The sequence below is a fragment of the Erythranthe guttata genome, chromosome 14, assembly GCF_056151865.1.
Source record: "Erythranthe guttata isolate IM_541 chromosome 14, IM_541, whole genome shotgun sequence".
NCBI classification, from domain to species: Eukaryota; Viridiplantae; Streptophyta; class Magnoliopsida; order Lamiales; family Phrymaceae; genus Erythranthe; species Erythranthe guttata.
Genome location: NC_142546.1, coordinates 7,035,832 through 7,061,280, shown reverse-complemented (window position 1 = coordinate 7,061,280; position 25,449 = coordinate 7,035,832). Strand labels below are relative to the sequence as shown.

General features: G+C 36.0%; 5 protein-coding genes across 6 annotated transcripts; 4 read left to right on the top strand and 1 right to left on the bottom strand.

The window, feature by feature from the left end:
• Positions 1 to 846: 846 nt before the first annotated feature.
• LOC105969649 (Basic-leucine zipper (bZIP) transcription factor family protein) lies at positions 847 to 4,808 on the top strand. Its single transcript, XM_088814743.1, has 5 exons — positions 847 to 1,062; positions 3,064 to 3,705; positions 3,892 to 3,971; positions 4,066 to 4,188; positions 4,277 to 4,808. The coding sequence occupies exons 2-5, from the start codon at positions 3,083 to 3,085 to the stop codon at positions 4,480 to 4,482; spliced, it is 1,032 nt and encodes a 343-aa protein (XP_088670869.1). The 5' UTR covers positions 847 to 1,062; positions 3,064 to 3,082; the 3' UTR covers positions 4,483 to 4,808.
• Positions 4,809 to 5,981: 1,173 nt separating this feature from the next.
• Positions 5,982 to 7,709, top strand: LOC105969640 (serine/threonine-protein kinase-like protein At5g23170). The gene has a single exon (XM_012994412.2). The coding sequence runs from the start codon at positions 6,115 to 6,117 to the stop codon at positions 7,279 to 7,281; it is 1,167 nt and encodes a 388-aa protein (XP_012849866.2). The 5' UTR covers positions 5,982 to 6,114; the 3' UTR covers positions 7,282 to 7,709.
• A 2,037-nt stretch (positions 7,710 to 9,746) lies between these two features.
• LOC105969647 (putative magnesium transporter NIPA4) lies at positions 9,747 to 15,379 on the bottom strand. The gene is made up of 9 exons (XM_012994420.2): positions 14,564 to 15,379; positions 12,695 to 12,751; positions 11,603 to 11,693; positions 11,354 to 11,514; positions 11,150 to 11,277; positions 10,898 to 11,035; positions 10,706 to 10,798; positions 10,398 to 10,506; positions 9,747 to 10,042 (listed from the first exon to the last, which is right to left on the bottom strand). Exons 1-9 carry the CDS (start codon positions 14,733 to 14,735, stop codon positions 9,945 to 9,947), a joined length of 1,047 nt encoding a protein of 348 aa, XP_012849874.1. The 5' UTR covers positions 14,736 to 15,379; the 3' UTR covers positions 9,747 to 9,944.
• A 4,939-nt stretch (positions 15,380 to 20,318) lies between these two features.
• Positions 20,319 to 24,047, top strand: LOC105969646 (ATP phosphoribosyltransferase 2, chloroplastic). Its single transcript, XM_012994419.2, has 11 exons — positions 20,319 to 20,823; positions 20,957 to 21,016; positions 21,839 to 21,952; positions 22,161 to 22,226; positions 22,324 to 22,431; positions 22,543 to 22,626; positions 22,769 to 22,870; positions 22,952 to 23,065; positions 23,163 to 23,243; positions 23,379 to 23,498; positions 23,738 to 24,047. Exons 1-11 carry the CDS (start codon positions 20,590 to 20,592, stop codon positions 23,831 to 23,833), a joined length of 1,179 nt encoding a protein of 392 aa, XP_012849873.1. The 5' UTR covers positions 20,319 to 20,589; the 3' UTR covers positions 23,834 to 24,047.
• A 424-nt stretch (positions 24,048 to 24,471) lies between these two features.
• LOC105969637 (small ribosomal subunit protein eS27y) lies at positions 24,472 to 25,449 on the top strand. 2 transcript variants are annotated; one of them, XM_088813552.1, is made up of 4 exons: positions 24,472 to 24,677; positions 24,774 to 24,875; positions 24,994 to 25,022; positions 25,153 to 25,449. In XM_088813552.1, exons 1-4 carry the CDS (start codon positions 24,675 to 24,677, stop codon positions 25,277 to 25,279), a joined length of 261 nt encoding a protein of 86 aa, XP_088669678.1. In that variant the 5' UTR covers positions 24,472 to 24,674; the 3' UTR covers positions 25,280 to 25,449. The 2 variants fall into 2 exon arrangements, with proteins under 2 accessions (XP_088669678.1, XP_088669679.1); XM_088813553.1 differs by having other exon boundaries at positions 24,600 to 24,669; positions 24,773 to 24,875.

Here is a 25,449-nt window from a genome sequence, read left to right as displayed (position 1 = left end):
TTGATTAAAATTTAAAAAAAATAATTTTTTTTTTTTGAAATTTTCGGATTTTAGGAATAAAAAACATTCTTGTAAAATTGAAAAATTCCAAAGTGAAATTCCAATTATTAAATAATTAATAATGTGGTGGCCTGCTTTACAACTAAAAAGAATCTGGTTGTCAACTTGTAATTGCTGTCACTTCACCTACTTCTCTTATTACATATATTTTGACTTTTTAAGTCTTCGTCAATTAACCTACTTTAGCCACACAAATAAATAAATAAAATAAAATAAAAATTGCTGTATGAAACAAACTAAAAATAGCATAAGTTGGATCAAGTGCTACTAAGTCCGTTTTTTTTTTTTTACGATATTCAATATTTAAACAAAATACAGATTACTGAAAAAGCCAACTCAAAGAACTAAAATTTTTATTTCCTGTTTGCTCAAATTCAAATAGGATCGTATTGTCAAAATCGAGCTTGGTGTTGGATCAAGTGCAAACTTGACACAATTAATCGGGCCTATACAGATGTAGACAAATTAGAAGTTATCGAACGTAACTTAACACAGAAAGGCGGGGGTTAACATGGAAAAATAAAGCTCGGGGGACTTCAATCGAAACACGAATTATATACATACATGAAAATGTATGTAAATTATGTGGTCAAATTTGCATTTAGACCTCTATCCTAAGGTGAATGTTAGGCAATATCAACTTTCGTGTTAAGGTATTGTGTGATAATTATCAATTTTTTATTTTATAAAACATCTATTTATAAATTAATTATAACATATTATATGTATGTTATTAAATTCGTTTAATGAAAATAAATTAATGCGAAAAACTTTAAATAGAAATAGTAAATATATATTAAATTGGGCTTCTACGATATACACACCTAACTTTTTTCAGCATAAGAAAGAACTCAAACTCTCTGTATAAGGAGAGAAATTACAAAGGGGGCTTTTCGTTGAAGAAGAAACCCTAACTGAGATACTTGATTGAGATTTTGATTCTTTTCGCTCCGCAATTCACTCTGTATCACATTGTCAAGATCTCAATTCGGATTATTCAAGGTAAGCATTCAATTATTTACTAATTTTTTTTACCATTGTGTGTGTGTGTGTGTGTGTGATTTAGAGCTGATTAGGGTTTGTTGGGTTTAGATAAACTGTGGATCATTTTTTCTCTCTCTAAATGTCTGTTTGCGGAGAAGAAGGATAATTTAGGGGATTTAATCAAGCTTATTTTTTTTTAATTAATTGTTTGAGCTTGAAGAAACAGGGTTGTTCATTTAGTGGATATGGGTAATTATCAATTTTTCATCTGAAAATGGTGGCTATACTCTTCGGGAGTTTCATTTCGAAGCTTTTCACTTTAAGGTGCTTGAATTAATGATTGAAGTGATTGCAGTGGATAAATTTCCAGTTTGCCTTAGTAATCGAAGATGTAATTTTCGGGTATTGAGTACGAAAAACGAAGTTAAATGTAGTTCTTTATCACATTTTCCAGTTTCAATGTTGAGTGAGAGAAACAAAAGAAACTGTAAAGAATTAGTTAGCGAGCGGATTTAATGTCTCGTTGTTACAATTTTGTGTTTTTGAAGCGAGCACTTTATTCGTTGATTCAGCTTTAATGAGACAGATCTTTAATACTTTTTAGAGATAAGTCTCCGATGCTTTGTTGTTTGGGTGAACAGCGTTGATATGTTAATGCATGTGTTTATTGGATGAACGTGGTGTCGTGTCGGTGAATAAGAGTCAATTTAATGTTGAATTGGTGGATGGGTGTTGGGAGGGCGTATTAGTACATTTGCCAGTTTTTTCCCTACTCACAATTGGTGAATTGACTTGTACTAATATGTTGGGATGGAACCTTATGCAGGAGGGTCGGGTAAACGGGAAAATTATTCGGTTTATAGTGATCGATGACCAGGAGTTTCCTTTTTTCTCTCAAATGTAGCATGTTAAATTATCTTTTATCGAGAACTCAGTTCCCATATAGGTGCACCTATCCCTCTAACTGATTTACGTCTTGAAAACTTAGCTTATTTATCATGTTGATTTGTCAAAAAAGTCCAATCAAAGAGTTGCACATTTTCACGTAAGAGAGAGGAAACAAACGAATGAGAGATAAAACAAGAATCAGGGCAAAGTTAAAGGGGCTTTTCGATCAGAAGAAGAAAACCGAGTAAAACAGAGCAAAAATTCATTGCAATCCAATTCTTTCTCCTACTGGATCTGCTTTCTGTGACACGATCCTTTTGCGTAACTATTCAAGTTTTAGCATTCATTTCTTTCCGGATCTCACTAGTTCAGTGATTGAGTACTCGTATCATATTTTTGATTGGCAAGAGTTACTACTTCGCTTCATTTGATCGTCATTGCCAGAATTCGGGTGAATCAAAAACCTTTTTTTATATCTATACGTATACACTGAGTCATTGGTGAAGACGTTTAAAATTTAGGGATATGAATCACGCTTTATATCTATATGTATATCGATGAGGATCGACGTTTGGTGAGAAATAAATCCCTTTTAAGTTGGAATGTCGTAATGTTATTGCATTATTTCAGCCGAAAATTATGATATACCCTGCAGGAATTGTTCGGAATCTTTTTGAGTTTTCAGCAACTTGTTCTGATCAATGCAGTGATTTTACTGTTTATATTCCAGTCATTTGCAAGTCACAGTAATTAGTGTATGAATTATGATCATTCTAAAGAATCTGATGGTTTCGAGTATAAATGATTGGTAATATTACATAGTTAAAATAAATACACATTTTTTAATGCTAGTGAGAAATACACTTGCATCCAAACATTTTCTTCAGTGCCGATGTTAGTCTGAATCGGCCATTGTTCATTGGTTTTTCAAATATGAACTTTGATTTTTACTTTTTTATTCTAAAATTCTGTGAGGTTATGCTTTTTCGCATTAACAACTTAGTGTATGTGCTTATTGGATAGTTTGAATGCCGTGTGGAGAAATATGAGCGATGCAAATTGTAAGTGCAGCTTTTAGTTTCCATAACTAACTTAAAATTATTAACTGGAGCTTGTTGATATATTTTACAGAAGCTGGTTTTCTTTGGCTATGGCGAACTCCAAGGGGGCTTCTACCATTGGAAGTATGACATACCATGGGAAGAACTCATTATTACCCCCTAAAATTCCGTTTCCGAGCATCTCCCCATCCTATACCGAATACATTCCTAGTTCAGCTATCGCTCCAAAGAGTCTTCCAAAACCGAGAGACGGAAATTCCCACCATCAACGAACTTCCTCCGAAAGCTTCTTGATAGAGGAACAACCTTCTTGGCTGGACGACCTCCTAAACGAGCCAGACACGCCTGTGCGTAAAGGAGGTCATCGTCGTTCATCAAGTGATTCGTTTGCATATAACGACACAAATAAAATCGCGAGCATGAATTATGCAGCGCAGGATGATAATAACAAGTTCAATAACATATCTCCGTCGCTTTCGTGGGGCTCTCAAGATTTCAGTATTTATAGTGATATGCATCACAGTGCCTTTTACGCCGACCCGAATCCTTGTGGCAAAAACAAGAACAAGCCATGGGTTACGCCTCCAGCTTTGTCGGCTGAAAAGAAGGATGTTGAATCTGGTCAACAAGATCCAAAGGGCTGCTTCGGAAAGAAAGAACCTTTTCATCTCAGGTCTTCGGCATCGGAAACGGACACAAAACGTGCCAAACAGTATGTCAACCCTCCTTTTAACTTGAATGCACAATTCTTTACCAGTTTCTGTTTGTTTCATTACTCCATTTTTTTTTTCTGAATGTTTTACAGTTTCTATTAGCGAGTGCAAAAGTACTTTGCAATTAGAATTATGCCCTCAATATTTTGAAGTTTTCAAAACATAACTTTTTCAACCTTATGCAGGCAATTTGCTCAACGTTCACGTGTACGGAAGCTTCAATATATAGCTGAACTCGAAAGAAATGTCTATGCTCTACAGGCACGTATTTTATGCTTCTCAAAAAAAATCTCAAGATTGTATTCCACACTATTATTCGATGTAACAATATATATAAATGTTTTTAATTATGCAGGCAGAAGGCTCTGAAGTTTCTGCCGAGCTCGAATTTCTCAACCAGCAAAATCTCATTCTGAACATGGAAAATAAAACGCTGAAACAACGTTTAGAAAGTTTAACTCAAGAGCAGCTCATCAAGTATTGTAAGTTTCTTTCTCCCCAATTGTTAAAGCTCATTACCATAGTAGTTTCCTCGGAAACTAATTTTGTCGACATTGTAACTGTACGCAGTGGAGCAAGACGTACTGGAGAGAGAAGCTGGAAGACTACGAAGCTTATATCAGCAACAAAATATGCAGCAGCCACAACAGCAGCAAATATCTTCTTCAGTTCACCGAAGAGCAAAGAGCAGAGATTTCGATCAACAGTTTGCTAATCTTTCCCTCAAACACAAGGAAACGAACCCCTCTCATGATTCCTTTTCTAGCCATATATAAAGTAAGTCGTTCTTGATTTTTTTTTCTCTCGTGTGTTAAAGTTAGCCAATAACCAAATGGGTATAAGCCCAAATTACGAAAAACCCCTCTTGTTTGCGTAATTATTATCCACCTCCTTATACACGGGGTGAAAGCCGATCTTTGTCTTGTGCTAAGGTTTAGTGCCGTGTGCGCCTGGGAGTCCGCACCAGAAAAAAAAAATAACTGAGTTCTGGGATGTGACTCACCCGAGGTGTTTATCCGAACATAATTCGATTAATCTTTTTTGGTTTAATTCCTCTTGTGACAGAAATTCGTGCTATCTCAGAATTGTTCGTTTTATTTTACTTACTGATGGTGATTCTTCTTTTGTGTTCTTACTTTTCTTTGCTCGGCTTGATTTCGAGAATCCTGATGTTTCTCAAACCGTGTGATTCTATTGGTTGATCGATTTTATTGTTATTATTATTTTTGGATGCAATAAGATGACATGGTAATATAATTATATGCATACGTATAATTGTGTATATATTTGGTATTGTAGATGAAAATTTACACATAATCATGCATATGTAATGCACACAACAAAAAAATACGCGCACAAATGAACACGTGCAATGAACAAACGAACACTCGATGCATACAATGGAACACATGCAATAAAGAACTCTATTAAGAACAATATCAACTAGTCGCACCGATCATGTCTCGGTTATTTGTGGCGACGTGTGACTAAATAAGAATAAATCAACTCGCTTTGCGGAAAAAAGTGAGAAGAATTCAATAATCATGTCTGCTCTTATGGTGGTGTCAAACTCAAAATAAATAGGATCTTCTAGATTCCGTGAAATGTTTTCTAGTTTGTACTCGTTTTGTTTAAAAATGCAGTTTCTGATGCATCACAATCTGATATTTACAAGTTAAAAAATACATTTTATGATCATCTTGTTTCAAAATGTGGAGTTCAAATCAGGTAAAATAGATATAAACTGAAGATTTCACTAAGACGTGTAAAAGGATTTATAATTGAGAGGGTGATTGTAATATCCAAACTTTTAACAAGTGCACTTTTTGAATTCAATTGTACCAAAAAAAGTAACTAGCTAGTGAAACAAATTCAAAAAATACCATTCAACTTTAGCTACAAATAATTTAATTAATTCAACATGGGCCAAATATTAAAAAAATTAATCACCCCAAAAGATTTTGGCATCCCAATATTTCTCTCATCATCCTAATTAAAGGCAAAAAAAAAATAAAAAAAAAAGGTAAAGAAAATGGGGACCTGAATACAGCTAATTAATTCATTAATATTCTGACCTCGTCAGCCACCTTTGCCTTTTCTTGAAACACCCTTTTGCTTTTATCTAGAAAATTTCAAATAAATAAAATAAATAAAAATATATTTGATTCCTTCTCATACTTTTTTCTTGATCTTGATATTAAACTTTTTTAATAATATATATATATATATATATATATATATATATATATATATATATATAAACAATATTATTCCCACGTAGAATAGACCCTTTCTTTCTCTCACCCTCTCACGTTTTACATAGTATAAGCTTCAAAGTCCAAACTCAATGTACCAAAACCAACATTCTTGCAAAGAAGAAAAATAATAAAAATAAAAAAAAGAAATATATGAAAGTATTTGAGCTCCATGAACTTGAAGCCGCCACAGAGAGCTTCTCTCCGTCACGGCTGATCGGAAAAGGCAGCCACGGAAGCGTTTACAGAGGCGTCCTCGAAGACGGCACCCAAATCGCCGTCAAGAAGCAATCACTAGCCCTCCAAAAGCTTCAAGACGACACCAAACTCGAAAACGAAGCGAATATTCTCTCCTCACTATCTCCGGATGGTCATCCATGCATCGTCGACTTTCTCGGCTGCACTAGTGGCGGGCCCCACCCAACCGAGAAAGTGACTGCAATCGTAACCGAGTACATGCCGAACGGCACGCTCCACGAGATCCTCCACCCTTCTTTCCTGACGAGTCCCGCGTCGCCACATCAGCATCAGCAGATGCTGTTGTGGCGGACGCGTTTGGAGATCGCGGTGCAGGTAGCATGTGGGGTCCGCTTCTTGCATGAGTCGGACCCCACGGTCGTGCACCGCGACATCAAATCGGCCAATATTTTGCTTGACGACAATTGGAACGCGAAGCTAGCCGATTTCGGGCTAGCCACGCGATTACATAGTACTAGTGCTATTGATGACGTGGTGAATTATAAGATTCCTGCGGGAACTATAGGGTACATAGACCCTAGCTACACCACACCTAGCGAGCTGAGCACGAAAGTCGACGTGTTCAGCTACGGAGTGGTGTTGCTGGAGTTAATATCCGGCAGAAGAGCGATCGATATGGATGAATCTCCGGCCTCAATCATTGATTGGGCTCTCCCGTTGATCGAGCGGGGCCGGGCGGCGGATATCTGCGACGGGAAAATCGATTGGCCACGAAATTTAGTGGGAGGTAGAATCGAGGAGTTGCTACAAGTGGCGGCTCGTTGTTTGTCCGTCGAACAAAACAATCGGCCTCCGATGGATGAAATTGTCGGGATTTTGGAGGGTTTGATAGCGGAGCCGATTGTGCGAGCGCCCTTATCGATGAACTATGTTTACGACATGATTCTTTCCATGATGAGACGAAGAAAGTTTCGATTATTTGGTAGTGGGAAGAAATTGTGTGGTGAAATTGTGAAGTGTGCAAATGATGATGATGATGATGATGATGATGATGATAGTGTTAATATGTGTAAAGGGAGCTTGTTGGTTAGGGAAATCTTGGCTGATATTACATTCAAATGACTGTTTTTTGTTTTCATCACCATGAATTTTATTTTTTTAACTTTTTTTTTTTTAATTTAAAAAAAAAAGAAAAAGAAAAAAGAAATTTGGATTGTCTTATGCTGTAATGGAAGTAGGATTATATTATCTTACACATGGTTACATTATTTGACTTCAACATTATTTCCAAGCACAAGAATCACAAAAGAAGCAGGTGGGCTGTGGGCAGTTGGATATATATTCATATATATAACAAAATGCTATTTTTTAATTTTATTTTTAATTTTATATATTATGGGTGGAGTGTCATTCTGCACTGATGTTTACACTTCACTTGTGCAATGTTTGACCCTTTTTTTGTTTATGGAGTTTGTATCTTAGGTACTAGGAACAAGGAGTACTAGTGAGTCTTTGTCACATAATAATATACATCTTTTTTTTCCCCCAAATTATATTACTTTGGCTATATTTGATAAGTCAAATTATGTCTGAAATGTGTTGGAAAAATGTATTTTGAAAGAATAATTTGAAAGATAAAATAATTTTATTTTGTATTTTAGTGAAGACAATTTTTACAGTAGCGGTCAAATCATATTTGTTAGAGAGAAAAACATAAATTTGTTTTAGGGAAATTGTAATTAGTTAGTTGATAAATAATTAACAAGATGAGTAAATTAGTTAAATGTTATTCCACTAGTATTTTAAACACTTAGTGACTACTTTCTCAATGATGCGAAACAAATTTTTATTTATTGTCCCTCTGAACTTTGTAATTGCGCGATTTTCTTCTGTCATAAAAAAACATTAGCAGATGCCCCTTCACCCATTTACATGTTTCCTCTTGAAAGACCAAAATACCCCGAGGAGGTTTATTATATTACATGTTTGTTATAAGTATTTTTATTTTTTCTTTCACCGTATTTTTTTTGCTTTTAGATTATAATTTATATAATTCATTTTTATATCAATGACAACAGCGATTATAGACCTACAATTATTTAAAACAAACAAAAACGACTTTAAAAAAAGAAAATCGTAAAAATCGATATCTAAACGAGTATCTAAAATAACTAGTATTTAAATAAATACATAAATAGTATATAAATAAATAATTAAATAAATAAATAAAGAAGACGGCCAACAATTTTCTAGCTGGTTATCAATTAATTAAATTATCATCTATATCAAATATCAATCAATCCCAACTTTTAGTATTTCTAATCAGAATGACTTTGACTAAGTATATTTTTTTATGAAATCTGTCATTCTGATTAAAAATAAGTTAAGACTGTCAATTATTCTGATAATTCTCTTCAAAAAACCAGCAAAATATAATAAATATTTTATTATTTTAATTGAAGAAAAAAAGAGTGGAATTTGTCAAAAAATAAATTAAATTAATGTATCCTCATTCAGATGTTAGGGTAGATATATATAGAAGATACCTATCCGAATAAAACTGAAGAAAGGAATATACTCTGATTTTGGGTGCTGCATTCATCCCTATAAGCATAGTTACATTTGCCCTAGAGTCAAATTTCAGCCCCTTCATTCTAAACTCAATTTTCGATTTTCCCAAACTTAATTTTTTTTTTTAAAGGAAATTTTTTTTTTAATATTTAGTTGATAAAATGCACAATACAAGAATTGTAATTAAAATTCGAATTTTCCGGCGACCAATACGAAGTGATTCCTTCGATTTTGAGCTACATCTATTTACCTGGTGGCGGAGTGGCGCCGCCGCCGCTGGGGGGTGGGGGGGGGGGGGGGGGTTATTGAATCAGTGGTGGAGGAAAGTGAAGAGGGGGGAGGTGTTTTTATACGGGTGTGAAAGGCCCTCTCAGGAAATGAGGCATAATAAACCCTAACCCGGGTTCTGGAACTTCATTTACTATAATGCCCTTGTTATTTTCATTTTTATTTTATATTTTTCGGATTTTGAAATTAAATTGAACTATGTTGATGGTGATGAAAATGGGAAAGGAATTTCCGAATTCCATCAATCCAAATTCGAAAAAAAATTCAACCTTCGACTAATTTTTTTTTTTTTTTTTATATAATAAATTTTAAATTTCTTTAAAAAAATTCGAATTTTTGGTTTTCAGTTGTATATTCTTAATTTGTGTTTAATCTTTCAAATTTTAATCTTGAATTCGACACCCGGTCGTTGCGTACGAGTGAAATACTAGTACACTTAATTTGTGTTTAATATATGATTGAAGGAAAGGGGAGATGTTGTAATTAAGAAACAATCAAGAGAAAATAATTTTAAATTTTTAGCTCTCAATTTTGAACTATATTACCGTTTAAGGCTTTTAGCCTATAGGCTTGGTGATTTTATATGGTAAATTAAAAAAAATATTTTATATAATGTTGCATTTGAATTTAAAGATCCAAAGGAAAGATTTCAAATTTACAATAACAAATCCATTACACTAGGTTGTGATAAAAAGTTCCTAAAACATGTACAAGAAAATCCGAGTCTCGAAAGGGGGGGAAAAACCAATTTTACTCTCGACTCGATGAAAAATGCACGTTGAGGAATTGTTCCAGTATCTAATAAAATACAAGATGAATGAATAGGTGTGGTATCTATTCGAAAGAGCATAGATTTCGGGATTTCGCTTTCGTTAAAAGAGTTGCAAGTTAAAATAAAAAAAATAAAGAAATAAAATAAACGTACATCATGTTCTTGAAGAATCTTGTCGCCTTAGAGGGATACCTTCTTCACCACCATCCTCGTTGCCATGCTTAGATTGTCTCGTCCCAGTTGACGAATTACCTACATCAATATAGTTTGTTAATCAGGCGTACGAACGATACTTAGTCCACAATCGAAACCTATTATTACACATTCCTACAAAGCATATTACACAAAGATTGTGTAATCACAAATGTCAAATGCAGGATAATCATATATATATATATATATATATATATATATATATATATATATATATATATATATATTATAAATCATGGACTGTACGTGTCAATCAATCTTATCAACATTCTCAAACGGGGTGCGAATTACGGTTCATATCAAGCGAAGAATCAAATTACTAGCCTAATATCGTGTTTGAAGGAAGCACTATAAAGAGAAGCAAGAAAGTGTTTAATCGGGGGAATGTGCGTACCATCGGCTACCATGTCTTTTGTCTTGTGAAGAAGAAACGTCCCGGAAAGAATAGTCACAAAGCCACACATTTCTGTAATGATCTGCGTCGGATTCTGCCTGTCCCAATCCTGCCCATGTAAATACCCAACATTCTTAAATCTTAATATCGGTCACTATAAAGGCCTTCCTATTTTTCGTGCTTAATCAATACAAATCCGTTACTTTTCAATTTTCTAGAAAGAAATGCGAACCCCGTGTTATCTACACTTATATGTTACATCAGGGCATTATGTAAGAAACGAGAATGTGGATTTTGATCCCCGTTACCTTGAACATGATCACACTAGCCACGATGGTTAAGGACGTGAACATGACGTAGTAAATGGGTGAAACTACGGCGGTGTTGAATGTGTCGAGGGCCTGCATACAAGATTCACCAAACATCGGTCAGATTAGATATACTACGAAAGAACACAACAAATCAGAGGGAAAATTGTGGCGAAGCAATAAGCTCTTTACCTTGTTTAGGTAATTCATCTGAGTGAGGACACAAACTATGACAACCGTCGCAAAAACCCATGTCTGGGGATATGTTAGCTGATTCGTTCCTGACAATGTCAGCTTCAATGCAATTCCTAGTGCTTTCACACTCATTACCTGCCAAAGCATTCACCCTACTTTTATTATTATTATTAATTTATTTATTTATTTATTTTTGTGGAAGAGGAGTAAACTGAAACGAAATAAATAAGAAAAATTAGCAATACCTACCGACAATGAACCAACTAATGAACAGACACCGATATAGAACCATATATGTGTCTGGCCATATTGTGGGACGTAATGGAATATCAGAATGAGGACAATTGCTATCACCAGAGTTGCATAAAAGACAAAAGCTGCAGAAAAGGAGTAAGGTCTTTATAAGCTCAGCAGAAAAATGAAAACCAGAGAGTTTAGAAAGTCGAGAGTTACCTGGCTCGGTAGCAAGGTCCCACACTTCTTTCACAGATTCGATCTCGCGTTCTTGTGGAGCATGGAGGACAATTGTGGTGGAGCCCACAACACATAAAGCACAACCAAGAATACCGAAAATATGTAACCTCTCCCGTAAAATAACATGAGCAAGTGCAGCACTGTAATATATGCACAATAGAGTTAGCAGTCAAAACAAGGTGTGGTACTTTAATAAGGTAGTATATATAATATACATATATATCATGCCTGATAATAATGCTGAGTGCACCAAGAGGTGTGACCAGAATGGCTGGTGCAAATGCATAAGCTGCAAAATTGGCAATTTCTCCAACAATCACTGTAAAAACAGCAAACAGATCAATAAAATACTCAGTTAGTACTTTCCATCTTGAGGGTGAAAAAGGAATTTAAATTTTAAGATGAGAGTTCCCTCGTCCCATTATACTTGATTTTAAAAAGTGAGTCTTATTTGGTATTTGGTTAGTGCAATGTCTTTACCGGGCCGGCCCGCAATTATGGAAAAATTAGCTATGAACTTGGTGCATCGGACCTCACATGGTCCAATTATACAATTTGGTTCTCATATCTTATCTTAGAAACCAAATGAAGCGTTAACAGTTCAAATACGAAGTGCTGTTCCATGTGTCCTTTAAAATTAAATATATTTTCTAAATTTTCTCGATAAGATTGGATAATCAAGATCATGTAGTGAATCATCCTGTCAATTTGATCAAAGAGCACAGTATACACACTCCTAATCACTACTGATATTTCAGGCCTAGCCAAAAGCATTCTTATCTTTCTCCCATTACAAAGATATGTAGGCCATTGATTAGATCAAAGAGAATTGGGCAGGAACCTTGGTCCCCATCTTTTCTATTATACCTTCTTTAAATTCATCATCAGGTCAATAATATCCTTGAGCACAAATATATTGACCCATCTGTCATGTGATACGGCAAAGAACTTCATATGTTGATATGCAATTGGACTATGGTCTTTTTAATTGCTTCTCTAATTATCAGCAAGATATGTTAATTTATGACCAAAAGGAGTAAGGACAAAGTCGGAGCAATGGGAGCAGAGATCAAACAAAGCTTACATATGCAGCGTCCTATGATGAATAAGCTTACACGATGCAAGCAATGATTAGAACATTAAATTTACCATTTTCAGTTAAAATGTGCCCCTGTGGGCTACATCATGCTGCTTTTAGAGATACTTAACATAACATATATTTTAAAATAAAAAATCAAATTTGGACACATGGGGAAGGAGGTAAGTGACGAGATTCAATCCCCTAACCTCATTCATAAGAATACATTATACACAACTTACTTGTTATCATGCCCGTCCACCATAGTGGTTCGTATAGATAAGAATACCCTCCAACTCCTGTACAAAGCGAAATAGTAATAGGATCAATATCATGATTTTATAGCTTAACCTATTGCGAAAAAGCATAACCATATGGGGTAGGTGATTGGGGGTGGGGTGGGGTTGTTATACAAGTCATTGAAGAGATTTGCAAAGAACAACAAAGACGTTTATCATAACGGAAGTTTTGTTATCAATATAACGATGCCTAGGTAAAACCTTATTTTTTCAACAAAATGCTAATCATCCGGGCATCATATGCATGTCTGCAACTTACAGCTGTACTAATTCATTGAGCGAAACTCTTACCAGGACTTGTTTTTTCAACAAAATCAGCAGTCAAAGTTGACTTTCTATGAAAAAATTTGGCTGAAAACAAGGTGAAGAAAGGTCTACAGTATATTGCCTAGTTCGAGCGGGTAAAAAAATGTGACCTATAGCTGGTATCTCTTCATGGGAGTTTTATAACTAATAGCTATTTATGGCAACAAACCTCACCAATGGTAGCAGATTTCAGTAAATATTAAAATAATCTGATGCCACATAAAAAGGATTCTTGTTTTCGTCTCCTTGGAAGCAATTAGAATACAGTTTGAAAATATTGTTGATGTTGATGAATGGTACCGTTAACAAAGTCAGAAATCGATGCAAGCCACATAGAAACTAAAATGTGTAAATGTAAGGGATTTCAAGACAAAATTTCTAATTTTTATCCAAAAAATATTGCCTTAAATTTTAATCTGGCAGTGCTTCAACAACTTGAACAGAACTAATACACTGGGACAGACTGGATGAAGGTTTATCATGTTACAGTGCTTGAAATTGTATATATCAACAAACAGCAACACAGACTAATAAAGAGTTAACCCCAATAACTAACGGAGTAGAGTACTAAAATATGGCATTTAGTTGTTCTGATGGTGCAATTTTTTTTGGCTTATAAATGCCTACGGCGTACTAAGCAGATTATTTCCACCGAAGATGTTCCTATAGGAGTTGCCTTAGGAATCTTGTGTACTAATCAATCAGCTTCGTATATACTAGAAGTAAATTATGAAAGGGACAGAACACTGAAGACCTCTATAACGCTTCTAATCACTAGTTTTATAAAGTCCAAGCACTTCATTTGCCAAAAAAAAAAAAATCAAATCCCGCCTCTTCAAAACAAAAGTCGATAGATTTTGAAAGGTACATGAAAGGCTTCACTCAAGGAAGTGATAAAAAATATTTCAGAACCAGTGTTTTAAGAGACAAGTTCATCCAACACAGTAAAGGGATTATCACTGCTTCTAGACAAGAAATACAAACATAGTCTAGATTGCTTGCAATTCTTCATTTTCCCTCCAAAACTTGTTTGCATTTGAGGATAAAAAGAATTGATTCGCAACCTTGATAGACCTATACCGAAACCAAATAAATGAATAGCTAAGGTTTACGATCATTTTCACCAAGGAAATAGAAGATAAATCATCAAAACCATTTCAAGAAACACTATGGGCTCGAAGATCAATGATGAATGCCTTGGGCATAATAACCTTGCATTATTTTTCCCATATTACATGACCTCTAGCATTATCGATGATGACTCTAACTTAATTATTTACATGCAATAACGGTGCTCCAAAACGGACGATCAAACAAACACTACAAAAACAAATACAACTACATAAAACTCAAAAGTCTTGACAATCAAAGCACAGTAGCACCACTTATCATGAACCAATCCAACAAAACTTCTAACAAGCAATACATCAAACACCTGGAGTCCCTCAATTCAAAACTTTAAAAAACCAAGTTAAAATGCAGCCAATACAAAAGGGTAAAAATTACCAGCCCTGACGCCAGAAGCACCGGCTTTCTTTAATCCCTTTTTCTTAACAATGAAACTGGCGCCAATGAAGAAGCTTGAAGACAGAGCCAAAACCAGCCCTTTTATATTGTCCGACGACATCCCCCTGTACAAATCCGACGTGACAGCCGCAGCCACCTCCTCGGACCCCATTCTCCACAATTCACACAACAACAAGAAAAAATTAAGAACACCTCAAATTCCAAACTACCACAAGCTCATTCTTAATTCCCACACCACTTCAACGAATTACCCAAGCAAACGGGCTTTCCGTCTGACTTCGGTTTCCGCCTCAATAATCGCTCAACAACGATTCCAATCCCCAGCTTGGGAGCGGCCCAGCGCCAATTTCACTTTCCAGTAGTGAAAATTGAAGTAAATTAAATGGGAATTTTTGAAAGATCTGTTTTTTTTTCGGCGGCGAAAGCTCAGAACAGCTGATGATCGGAGGAAAATTGAGGGCGGCGATGATTCTATTTTTCAGATCGGAATTAAGAGTGGATAGTTTTGCCGGAATAAGGAGTTCTCTCCGACTGGGGTTTTGAGGGTTTGATCATCGGAATTGTGCACGCCGCTTTCTTCAGTGATCGGAATATTCGCGTGGTGATGCTTTCTGGTTGCGATTGTTGTTGTTGTATTGTGCATCATCTTAAGGTGGTGGTGGTCGATTTCTGAAACATTGAATTGTAGATTCTGATTAAATTATGCAATTATTTTTGGGGGGGAATTAGCTAAAATTTGCCCTAATTGGTGAACAATAAATAGAAATTAGGAAATATGAATATTTTTTTTCTATTAAAATTTATTTTTTTATTACATCTAATAAAAGTCTATTAAAAATGAAAAAAGAATTTGTTGTTAAACGTGAAAAATACAATTTTCATCCCTAAAGTTTGCATCGATTTCATATTTGGTCCGTCATGTTCTAAAAATTCAACATTTTTAGTCTTTCTCGTCAATTTTTAGTACTAACGGAATCAAGCGTGTACCAATCGCTGTATTAGTTAACAAACTAACGGTACAAAAAATGTTAAATTATTAAAACACGAGGGATCAAATGTGTTTTTTAAGAACATGAGGGACCGAATATAAAATCGGTACAAATTTGAGGGACCAAGACTGTAATTTCCCATTGTTAAATACATCATTTTTTTCATCTTGTTCTTGATCCATCTCTTCCATCTAATGTTATTCTGGATTTTTTTCTAAAGCGAAACGGTGGAAACTCGTGAAGTCGCGTGTTAGGGCTTTTGAGTACATTTGGAATGTAAGGATTATTTGTCATGTACTCGAGGTAATAAGGGAGTGATAGCGTAAAGTAGAATTTCACGCGCCCAACATAAATTTTCGTTTCGTGTAGAAGTCTATATCCCAACCCACAAAACAATGTATACACTAAGTGACTCGTAGAAGTTGATTTTCCTTTTGAGAATCAAGTGTGTGACCGTTATTTCGAGTAAAGTAGAAAAGTCTCGAAATTGTACAAATATAGAACCTACCTTAAGTGAAAAATGAATCCACCTATTTATAGTCGAAACTATAGCCTCATGGACTTGATGGGATTTTAGAAGAAGTCGATCTATTTAACTAAATCATCCATGTAATAATTATAATAAGACCGTGGCTTAATAATTAGATACAATAGAATTTCAATAAATTAATACTCGATAAATTAATAATCTCGTTTAATTAATAAAAAAATCGATCCCGACTCGGTAAAACGTTGATATGCCTAATTGGGTCAGCCCAATAGGCCTACAATTTATTTACCTATTGAGTCACGAGCCCAATATTGAAGACCACTATCACCGAGGCCCAATCACTGTCAAATAAGGTTTGGGCCCAACAATCTCATTTGAGGTATAAATAACGACATAATTCATTGATGAAAGGTACGCCCTATGATTTGAGTAATACTACTATTCGAATTATCTCTACAATCACCGACTATCTTCACGTCTGACTTGAGCGTCGGAGGGGTTTCCGCCGGATCAACCCCCGGCCTAGTTCACGTATTCTTTGTTCGCAGGTATCTCAGGGCCATCTAGCACGTGAGCAGTGATCCACTTTGCTCTCCCAGCTCCTTCGATCTCAACTACTTAAGGTGATCTATTTTTAGCATCATCATTTTGGCGCCGTCTGTGGGAAGGCAGACATAATCACGTAGCGCGCATGATGGCCTTGAGACATTTGTTCAGGGGGAGTGTGACTGCTAACGATCTCCCACCTTGTGGAGGCTCTGGCTTGCAACTTCCTCCTCCTCGTGCTTGGGATCCACCATGCATGAGACATGCCTCGGAGGTCCCACTAGATCCTCAACAAGATTCACTTCTTCCCGCCCCTCAATCGGTTCTGACAACCGAGGAGGCCCTTCAACGCTCGCCAAGGGTTATCGACTCCCTGGGGGCTTACCTCTGCCCCGAAAATATTTCTTTCGCCAAGGGTTATCGACTCCCTGGGGGCTTACATCTGCCCCCAAAATATTTCGTTCGCCAAGGGTTATCGACTCCCTGGGGGCTTACCTCTGCCCCCAAAATATTTCGTTCGCCAAGGGTTATCGACTCCCTAGGGGTTTACCGTTCCCCATAATTTTTTCGCTCGCCAAGGGTTATCGACTCCCTGGGGGTTTACAAGGCCCCCAAAATATTTCGTTCACCAAGGGTACGTGATCGTCTCATCCTAAGTTGGGGGTTATCCCACGCTAAGGTTGGGCATCTCATCTCAATGGTTGAACTTCACCCTTACTTTTCAACCTCAAGCGGGTTCACATCCCACATCTCCATCCGGATTTACATCACTCTCGGATCCCTCTGATTCTTCACTATCACTCCTAAAATCTACAAATTGGGATCTAAAACGTCTCCTACTAGCACCAACACATCTATAATATTGGTAATTTCATTATTCGATGCCAAATTATGATCCGGAGAAGAAACAAGTTGACGCTCCGCGAAAACGGGCGAAAAAGGACCAATAACGCGCCTCACGCGCGAATCCGCCCTACCCCACCCCACCCCAGCCCCCCACCCCCCCACCCCACCCACCCGCGCGTCGCGCGGGGTACCCCCAACCACCCGCCCACCTACCCCCTCTCTCTCCTTCTCCCTTTCTCTCTCCTCCCTATCCCTCTCTTTCTCTCTCCTCCCTACCCCTACCCTACCCTACCCCTCCCTCATCTCTCTCTCTTCTCTCACCCAACACACCCCCACGTGACCACTCACATTCTCTCTCCATCAATCACATCGCGCGGCCCACTCTCCTCTCTTCCATCAATTAAAGGCGCGGTCCACCCCACCTTCCTCCATCCGCGCGAATTCTACCGTGTTATACCAAATCGCGCGTAGATTTCACCTCGCTTCACCAAATCGCGCGAGAATTTCAACCCGCTCCACCAAATCGCGCGAACTCTTTAACGCGCCTACCAAATCGCGCTCTCTATCAAACGGATAAATAAAAAAAAATTATTTCTCCACGCCATGCCAACGATTAACGCAAGACTACAGCACAGATCTACTCTCAATACGATCCGGTACCCCTTTCTACTTGGCCCCCACATCGACTCGAGAGTGGGGGGCTTAATGATATGCCTAATTGGGTCAGCCCAATAGGCCTACAATTTATTTACCTATTGAGCCACGAGCCCAATATTGAAGACCACTATCACCGAGGCCCAATCACTGTCAAATAAGGTTTGGGCCCAACAATCTCATTTGAGGTATAAATAACGACATAATTCATTGATGAAAGGTACGCCCTATGATTTGAGTAATACTACTATTCGAATTATCTCTACAACCACCGACTATCTTCACGTCTGACTTGAGCGTCGGAGGGGTTTCCGCCGGATCAACCCCCGGCCTAGTTCACGTATTCTTTGTTCGCAGGTATCTCAGGGCCATCTAGCACGTGAGCAGTGATCCACTTTGCTCTCCCAGCTCCTTCGATCTCAACTACTTAAGGTGATCTATTTTTAGCATCATCAAACGTATATATTAGTTCGATAATTTAATATTTCACTAAATTAATAGAATTTTATTAGTGTCAACTGTACATCACATAAATATTTAACTGTACATCACATAAAAATTATAATTACAAAAATGCTCAATGTAGCTTTTGATTAATATATGGGGCAATTTGCTACAGGTCCCTCTATTTATAATTTATGTGTGTAGATCCAAGTCAAAATTTCCATGTTTTAATAAATTAATAATATTTATTGTGGCCAAAATACCCTTAGTTTAAATAAAATCAAATCCTAAAAAAATCTCTCAATGAAAACAAATTATCAAAAATCTCTATTCTAAATATTAACTAAAAAAATTTAATTAATTCATGAAAAAAATATACAATTTATTTTACTAACTCATACTCTAAAAACGCTACCGATGACTCTGGGACTTCCCGCAACGCCTATGACTCTGTGAACTACAAATACCAAACTGAAAATTAGATTTTGTGTTGTTGAACTGCAAACAATGAAATACCTATGATTTCGTTCAATACAAACAACAAATTGAAGAAAAAAATCCAGAATTTGCATTATTAAATTGCAAACAAAAAATTACCTATGACTTCGCCAAATGCAAATAGCAAACTGGAAAAAAAGACGAAAATTGCTAACATCAAACGATGAGAAGGTTGTACATACGGGAGACACAATGCGAATTTTGCCAAATGCAAACAACAAACTCGAAAAAAAAAATCATCATCAATAAAAACACCAACAAAAAAATTGTTTATGAAACACGTCGCAAACAACAAAAATATTAAACAAAGTGTTTGTAAAATGTAACTTAAGACATACCTTGCAAATTGTAAATCAGAGGAATCAAATCTCAACAGCAAACACAATTCTTCAAACAACAAACGAAGTTAAACCAACCTGCAAACGAAAATTGCTAACATCAAACGATTAGAAGGTACTACATACGGGAGACACAATGCAAATTTTGGCTAGAATTTTGGATTTCTGAATTTTTTTTAGGAGAGGGGAGTGGATGTTTGCTGTCTTCTTTAATTCTTTCATCAAGAAATCATCTCACAATCCCGTTTTTCTCCTTCTCTATAATATTTCTTTATAAAAAAAATAAAGAAACAAAAGAAGTAAAAAAAACAAAAAAAAAAAAAAAAACAGTGAAGAACGAGATAGAGAGAGAGAGAGAGGCGTGAGATTTGATACAGAGGAAGATAGATGAGTTATTAAATATAGGGTGAGAGAAACGTGAAATTGGAGAGAGACAATAAATGAGATTTGTTTTCTTATTAATTAAGGGTGTTTATGTCTATATAGTAATTATTTTAATTTATTTATATTATTTTTTTGGGTCAAAGGACCTATGCCTATATTCATCTAGCAATTAGGATATCTACCTATATAAGTTCAAAATAAGGGGTGTCTAGTAAATTTTCCCTTAATATATATATAGAAGTGTAAATTTATTTTTAAAATTGCAACTTAAAATAACTTACCTAAGAAAAAAGACATACAAATTATACTAAATACTCAAAAATCGATTAAAAGAAAAAAAAAACTCATAATTTATTTTCGAAAGCATTTTCTAACACAATCAAATCTATGTTATACTCGGTGGTGGTGAAATGTACATAGCAAGTAAAATGTTATTCTGGAAAGCATTTTCTACCGTCGATCTACACACATGTACGTCTGTTTATGTGTGCAAAATACCAAAAAAATACGTTATGTTATACCGAATAAAATTCAACCTGATAGATCTTTAACATACGTATTTGCAAACATATAGATCAACATTAGTGCGCGTAGTACTGATTAAAACCCTGATGAGTGTCCACGTAAGCACTCGGCCAAGATATACACCACCACTACACTGTACTCAATTTTTGTGTTCTACCCCGCACCCAATAAACGTCTGCGGCGGCGTTTAATCTCTCTTTCTCTCTCTTCTATCTCTCTCTCTCTCTCTCACTCTGAACACACACTGCAAAAAACTATATAAGTAGAGAGAGAAAAAAAAATTGCAAAAAAATGTCTGTGATTCGGACAACTTTCCTCCACTCCCCGTCGTTCCCGCATTCCTCGGCTTCATCTTCCCCGACGAATTCAATTTCAGTGAAATTCACAGTCTCGTGTTGCTCGGTGGCGTCGCCGATTACGGTGGTGAACGGGAATGTTGATAAGAAGCCGTCGGAGAGAAATCAAGTTCGCCTTGGCTTGCCGAGTAAAGGACGAATGGCTACCGACACACTTGATCTTCTCAAGGTAAATCCCCAATCTATGTGCATATATATTTGAATTTATTCTAGCAATTTTCTGGCATTAGGTTTGTATTAGCTTATTCCAGATTTCTGATTTATTTTATATTTTGGGGTTTTTTTTTGGGTGAAATGTAAAGGATTGTCAATTGTCGGTGAGGCAAGTGAATCCACGGCAGTATGTTGCAGAAATTCCCCAGGTGCGTTCATTTTCTTAGGCGGGTATTTTGTGTTTTTTGATACAGATCAATTGGTAACTCTGTGTGTGTGTGTGTGTGTTTCTCTCTCTAAGATACACGAGAAGAATTGATTGGTTTGGCATTCTATCTCTCTGTTTGTTTATTTGATTGGGTTATAAAATTGAAATGTTATACATTAACAGCTTTGTATATTAACTTTTCAACGAGGCCGGTGTATACTCAGTTGTCCACTCTCAGTTCTTAGGATGGGAGACCTTGTTGAGATTGTATCGAATAGTTCTTAACGATAAGATTAACAACTGATGTTTTGATTTTCATATACGAGTCTTTCGTTCGTCTTTTATGAATTTCATCTATTGATGAATCCTATTTGAATAACTACATTGGACCACAAAACATAAGTTCTAGAATTTAAGACCAAAATTATGTCGGTAAATCCACTTCTACAGTGATTTGAATTACTTGAAGAAGGATTTTGAGATGTAGCTGCTTAACATTGAATGAGACAACTAACTGAAATATAAAAGGGAATATGTAGTCTCTATCAATAACTTACGTGATAAGCTTTATCGATTGACTTTCGTATTGATCGCAAATAAGTATTCAACTGACTATATATTTCTTGACACGAGCAATTCTGCAGCTCCCTTTTCGAAAATATATTCAACCTAGATATAACCTCTGCAGTTTACATCAAAATTATTACCCTTTTTGTAGGGTAAATGTCTGTGGTAGAATTTTTTTTTTGTCCTCGTGTGTTCATTTAGGAATAATCTTTATTTGATTTACATGATAGCAAACTTTTGCCTTTTCATATTGCAGATTTCAAATTTAGAAGTTTGGTTCCAACGCCCAAAAGATGTCGTGAGGAAATTGGTCACTGGAGATTTGGACCTTGGAATTGTTGGTTTGGACATTATAATGGAATACGGACAGGTAGGAAACTCGGGTTACGTGGTCTTTCTTAATCCAAGATTTGATTGTGTGCTACATGTATGAATAATGATTTTAGTTTTTATTAAATGATTAATTAGTTTCCATTATGGGACGTTGCTCGTATTCCTCTATGAATGCATTTATTTGTTTGTGTCAATAATTTGTTGAATTTTTTTTATTCATGTAATCATTAAAAGTTTTGCTGCAGGGAAACGAGGATCTCATTATTGTCCACGATGCTCTTGACTATGGAGATTGCCGTTTATCCCTAGCAGTAAGTAGTTCGTATGTAACTGTGACCAACGAACTGCTAACTTACTCTCCATTTTGAACTTTATGGTGTAGAATTATAATATTCCTCTCTTTGTTAGATTCCCAAGTACGGAATATTTGAGAATATAAATTCCTTGAAAGAGCTTGCTCAGATGCCACAGTGGACACCTGAGAGACCTCTACGAGTTGCTACGGGTTTCACATATGTATGGCCTATATAGAAATTCCCAGTATTTATCAATTTCTCTATTTTATATTTGTTGTTATTGTTATCTTTATGTTGGAGTATTCTATTTAACACACATTTTTTCTTGCAGTTGGGTCCTAAGTTTATGAAAGAGAATGGAATGAATCACGTGGCATTTTCGACTGCTGATGGAGCTCTTGAAGCAGCTCCAGCTGTAAGTATTGAACTTTCAATTTATATATTCGTAGACGACATTTCTTTCGGTCCTTTTACTTTTCTGGTTGCTTGCTCTATTTTCTCCTTAATTTGGTTTTTACATTTCTTTTCAATTTATGCTTCATTTTTTTTTTCCTTAGATGGGAATCGCCGATGCTATTGTAGACCTTGTGAGTAGTGGAACCACATTGAAAGAGAATAACCTGAAAGAAATCGACGGTGGAGTTATCTTGGAAAGTCAGGTAACTGCAAAACTCATCGGGAATTCTGATTTGAGGATCGATTTATAGTTACTCTCCTTTGACCTAGGTTTATCGTTTCAGGCTGTTCTTGTAGCTAGCAGAAGGTCGTTAATCCAGAGAAAAGGTGTGCTCGACATAACTCACGAGATGCTTGAAAGATTAGAAGCACATTTAAAGGCTATGGGTCAGTTCACGGTACGAATCACTTGTTTATCGATGTTTATATTATATAATTATATATATATGTATATATTTTTCTCGGTATTCTTGTAATTAACAGCTCTCGTGGCAGGTAACTGCCAACATGAGGGGAAGCAGTGCAGAGGAAGTAGCTGAGCGAGTCCTAAGCCAACCATCTTTAGCCGGTTTGCAGGTTCGTCTAACTTATAAACCAATCTTAGGTCTCGTTTGGTTGTTAAACTGGGATTAGTACGAGAAACTTCCCAATAATAAACAAAGACGAGCACTTATACACATCTTACATGAATTAGTGCTTTGTGTTACGCAGGGACCTACTGTAAGCCCAGTCTTTTGTAAGCGTGATGGGAAGGCATCAGCCGACTATTTCGCTATAGTTATTTGCGTACCGAAGAAAGCACTTTACAAATCTGTTCAGCAGCTGAGAATGGTGAGAGTTGATTTTACTCTTTAGATTCATTACATCTATTTGTGCATGCTCGTCATTCATCGATGTATATACTATGTTACCTATGATTTTGAATAGAACATCTATATTGGGCTCCGTTTGGTTCTCAAGATAAGATTAGCCAAGATAAGATCGCAACTTTACGAGCATCCAATTGTATAATTGGATGATTATTATTATTATTCAAATTAATCACGACTCATCTTACTATTTTGTTGCAGATTGGAGGTAGTGGGGTTTTGATTTCACCACTCACATACATATTTGACGAGGAAACTCCGAGATGGCGCCAACTTCTTGCCAATTTGGGCCTATAATCATGTCCCAATAAAGAGCCCAACTGAATCTCCGGAAAAAAAAAAGAAAAAAAATCGAGATTTTGATTCAATTATCTTGTTTTAGATATGTAGAATCATTTGGGGGTGGTTGTATCATCCAAATTGTTTGATGTTGAAAAACCATAGGTGCATTTCATGGTGATTGTATTGTTAGTGTTGTTGCTGTACTTTGATGTAATTGAATTCGAACAAATTACTGTTTTTTTTTCTCTCTCCCGAAATTACAAGCCTTGAAATAATGTAGACGACACGATTTCTTACATAATCGTCCGATTTAAAAATTTAATAAGAATTTCGTGTTTGTTTGTCAAGTAAATCAAGATAGTAATCGGTGTTGAAATAAATATCGTTACGTGTTCCTCACATAACAGGAGCTGATTGAAATTGTTCGAGCAATTCGTGTTATTCAAATTTTAATCGTATTATTTCAAATTATTCAAATACACTAAAGTAAAGGTGTCATTTTAAATCGCTTACCCAAATCAAATTTCAAACATGAGGGGTTTTTTCGTCATTTGACATTTGAATATGTTGAAAACGGACGTAGATGCAAGAAATATATTACTTATGTGAATTAACAGCAAAATCCAAATGTTTGAGGGGACAAAAACTAAATAAAAATAAAAGTGATGCTTAAGCTCAATCGCACCGTCCAGATTTAATACACATCCAACGGTCCACGCCTATCAACTGCTAATATATAAAACCCAAAAAACCCTAGTTTCTCACTCTTCTTCATTCTCTCTCTCGCCGTCGTGTGTGTTTCTCTCTCTACCCAGTCAGTTTACACACGCGCCTCCGCTCTCAGAAATCATCGAAGATGGTAATGAATTTTGGATAAATGAAAGAGAAAACGAATTGATTTTGATTTTGATTTTGATTTTGATTTTGATTTTGATTTGATGATGTTTGTTCACAGGTGCTATCGAATGATATCGATCTCCTTAACCCACCGGCGGAGCTCGAGAAGAGGAAGCACAAACTCAAGCGCCTCGTCCAATCCCCAAACTCTTTCTTCATGGTATATTTTTTTTAATTTTCTCGCAGTTTCATTTTAAATTGATTATTAATATACTTATATTTTTGTATTTTTTCAATTAATTGATTTAATTCGATATCTGTATAATTTGTAATTGCAGGATGTGAAGTGTCAGGGTTGCTTCAACATGTAAAGCTTCTGTCTTTTTGTATTTATTGTATTCTGAATCTAAAATTATCTGATTTGTGGTAATTGAAGTAATAAAAATGCAGTCTTTTTGCTGATTTCATATTATGTGTTTGTGTGTGTGTGTGTACAGAACCACCGTGTTCAGCCACTCTCAGACGGTGGTGGTGTGCGGCAACTGCCAGACTGTGCTCTGCCAACCCACCGGAGGACGCGCTAGGCTTACGGAGGGATGCTCCTTCAGAAGGAAGGGTGATTGAATCTACTTTTTTGATGGGGTATTCTTAAGATAGTGGAAATTGGAATTTTTGGTTTTTAATTTATCTGCCCGTTTTAAAGTTTCATTTGGACTTGTTGACGAGTTACTGTTTTGTTTCGTTATGTCATCTAGGGGTTTTATTATTGGATAATCGCAATTGGATTTATTTAA

Bases quoted from the DNA above. Each gene is read 5' to 3' on its own strand.
- LOC105969649 (XM_088814743.1), top strand. From the start codon at position 3,083: ATGGCGAACTCCAAGGGGGCTTCTACCATTGGAAGTATGACATACCAT. The intron at 3,706-3,891 runs GTATGTCAACCC...AACCTTATGCAG, and splicing joins GACACAAAACGTGCCAAACA to GCAATTTGCTCAACGTTCAC. The intron at 4,189-4,276 runs GTAAGTTTCTTT...AACTGTACGCAG, and splicing joins AGAGCAGCTCATCAAGTATT to TGGAGCAAGACGTACTGGAG.
- LOC105969647 (XM_012994420.2), bottom strand. From the start codon at position 14,735: ATGGGGTCCGAGGAGGTGGCTGCGGCTGTCACGTCGGATTTGTACAGG. The intron at 11,278-11,353 runs GTAACTCTCGAC...CCTTTTCTGCAG, and splicing joins GGACCTTGCTACCGAGCCAG to CTTTTGTCTTTTATGCAACT. The intron at 10,043-10,397 runs GTACGCACATTC...ATATTGATGTAG, and splicing joins AAAAGACATGGTAGCCGATG to GTAATTCGTCAACTGGGACG.
- LOC105969640 (XM_012994412.2), top strand. From the start codon at position 6,115: ATGAAAGTATTTGAGCTCCATGAACTTGAAGCCGCCACAGAGAGCTTC.
- LOC105969637 (XM_088813552.1), top strand. The intron at 24,876-24,993 runs GTATATTTTTTT...TTGTAATTGCAG, and splicing joins CCCCAAACTCTTTCTTCATG to GATGTGAAGTGTCAGGGTTG. The intron at 25,023-25,152 runs GTAAAGCTTCTG...GTGTGTGTACAG, and splicing joins TGTCAGGGTTGCTTCAACAT to AACCACCGTGTTCAGCCACT.
- LOC105969646 (XM_012994419.2), top strand. From the start codon at position 20,590: ATGTCTGTGATTCGGACAACTTTCCTCCACTCCCCGTCGTTCCCGCAT. The intron at 23,066-23,162 runs GTACGAATCACT...CTCTCGTGGCAG, and splicing joins AGGCTATGGGTCAGTTCACG to GTAACTGCCAACATGAGGGG. The intron at 23,244-23,378 runs GTTCGTCTAACT...TGTGTTACGCAG, and splicing joins CATCTTTAGCCGGTTTGCAG to GGACCTACTGTAAGCCCAGT.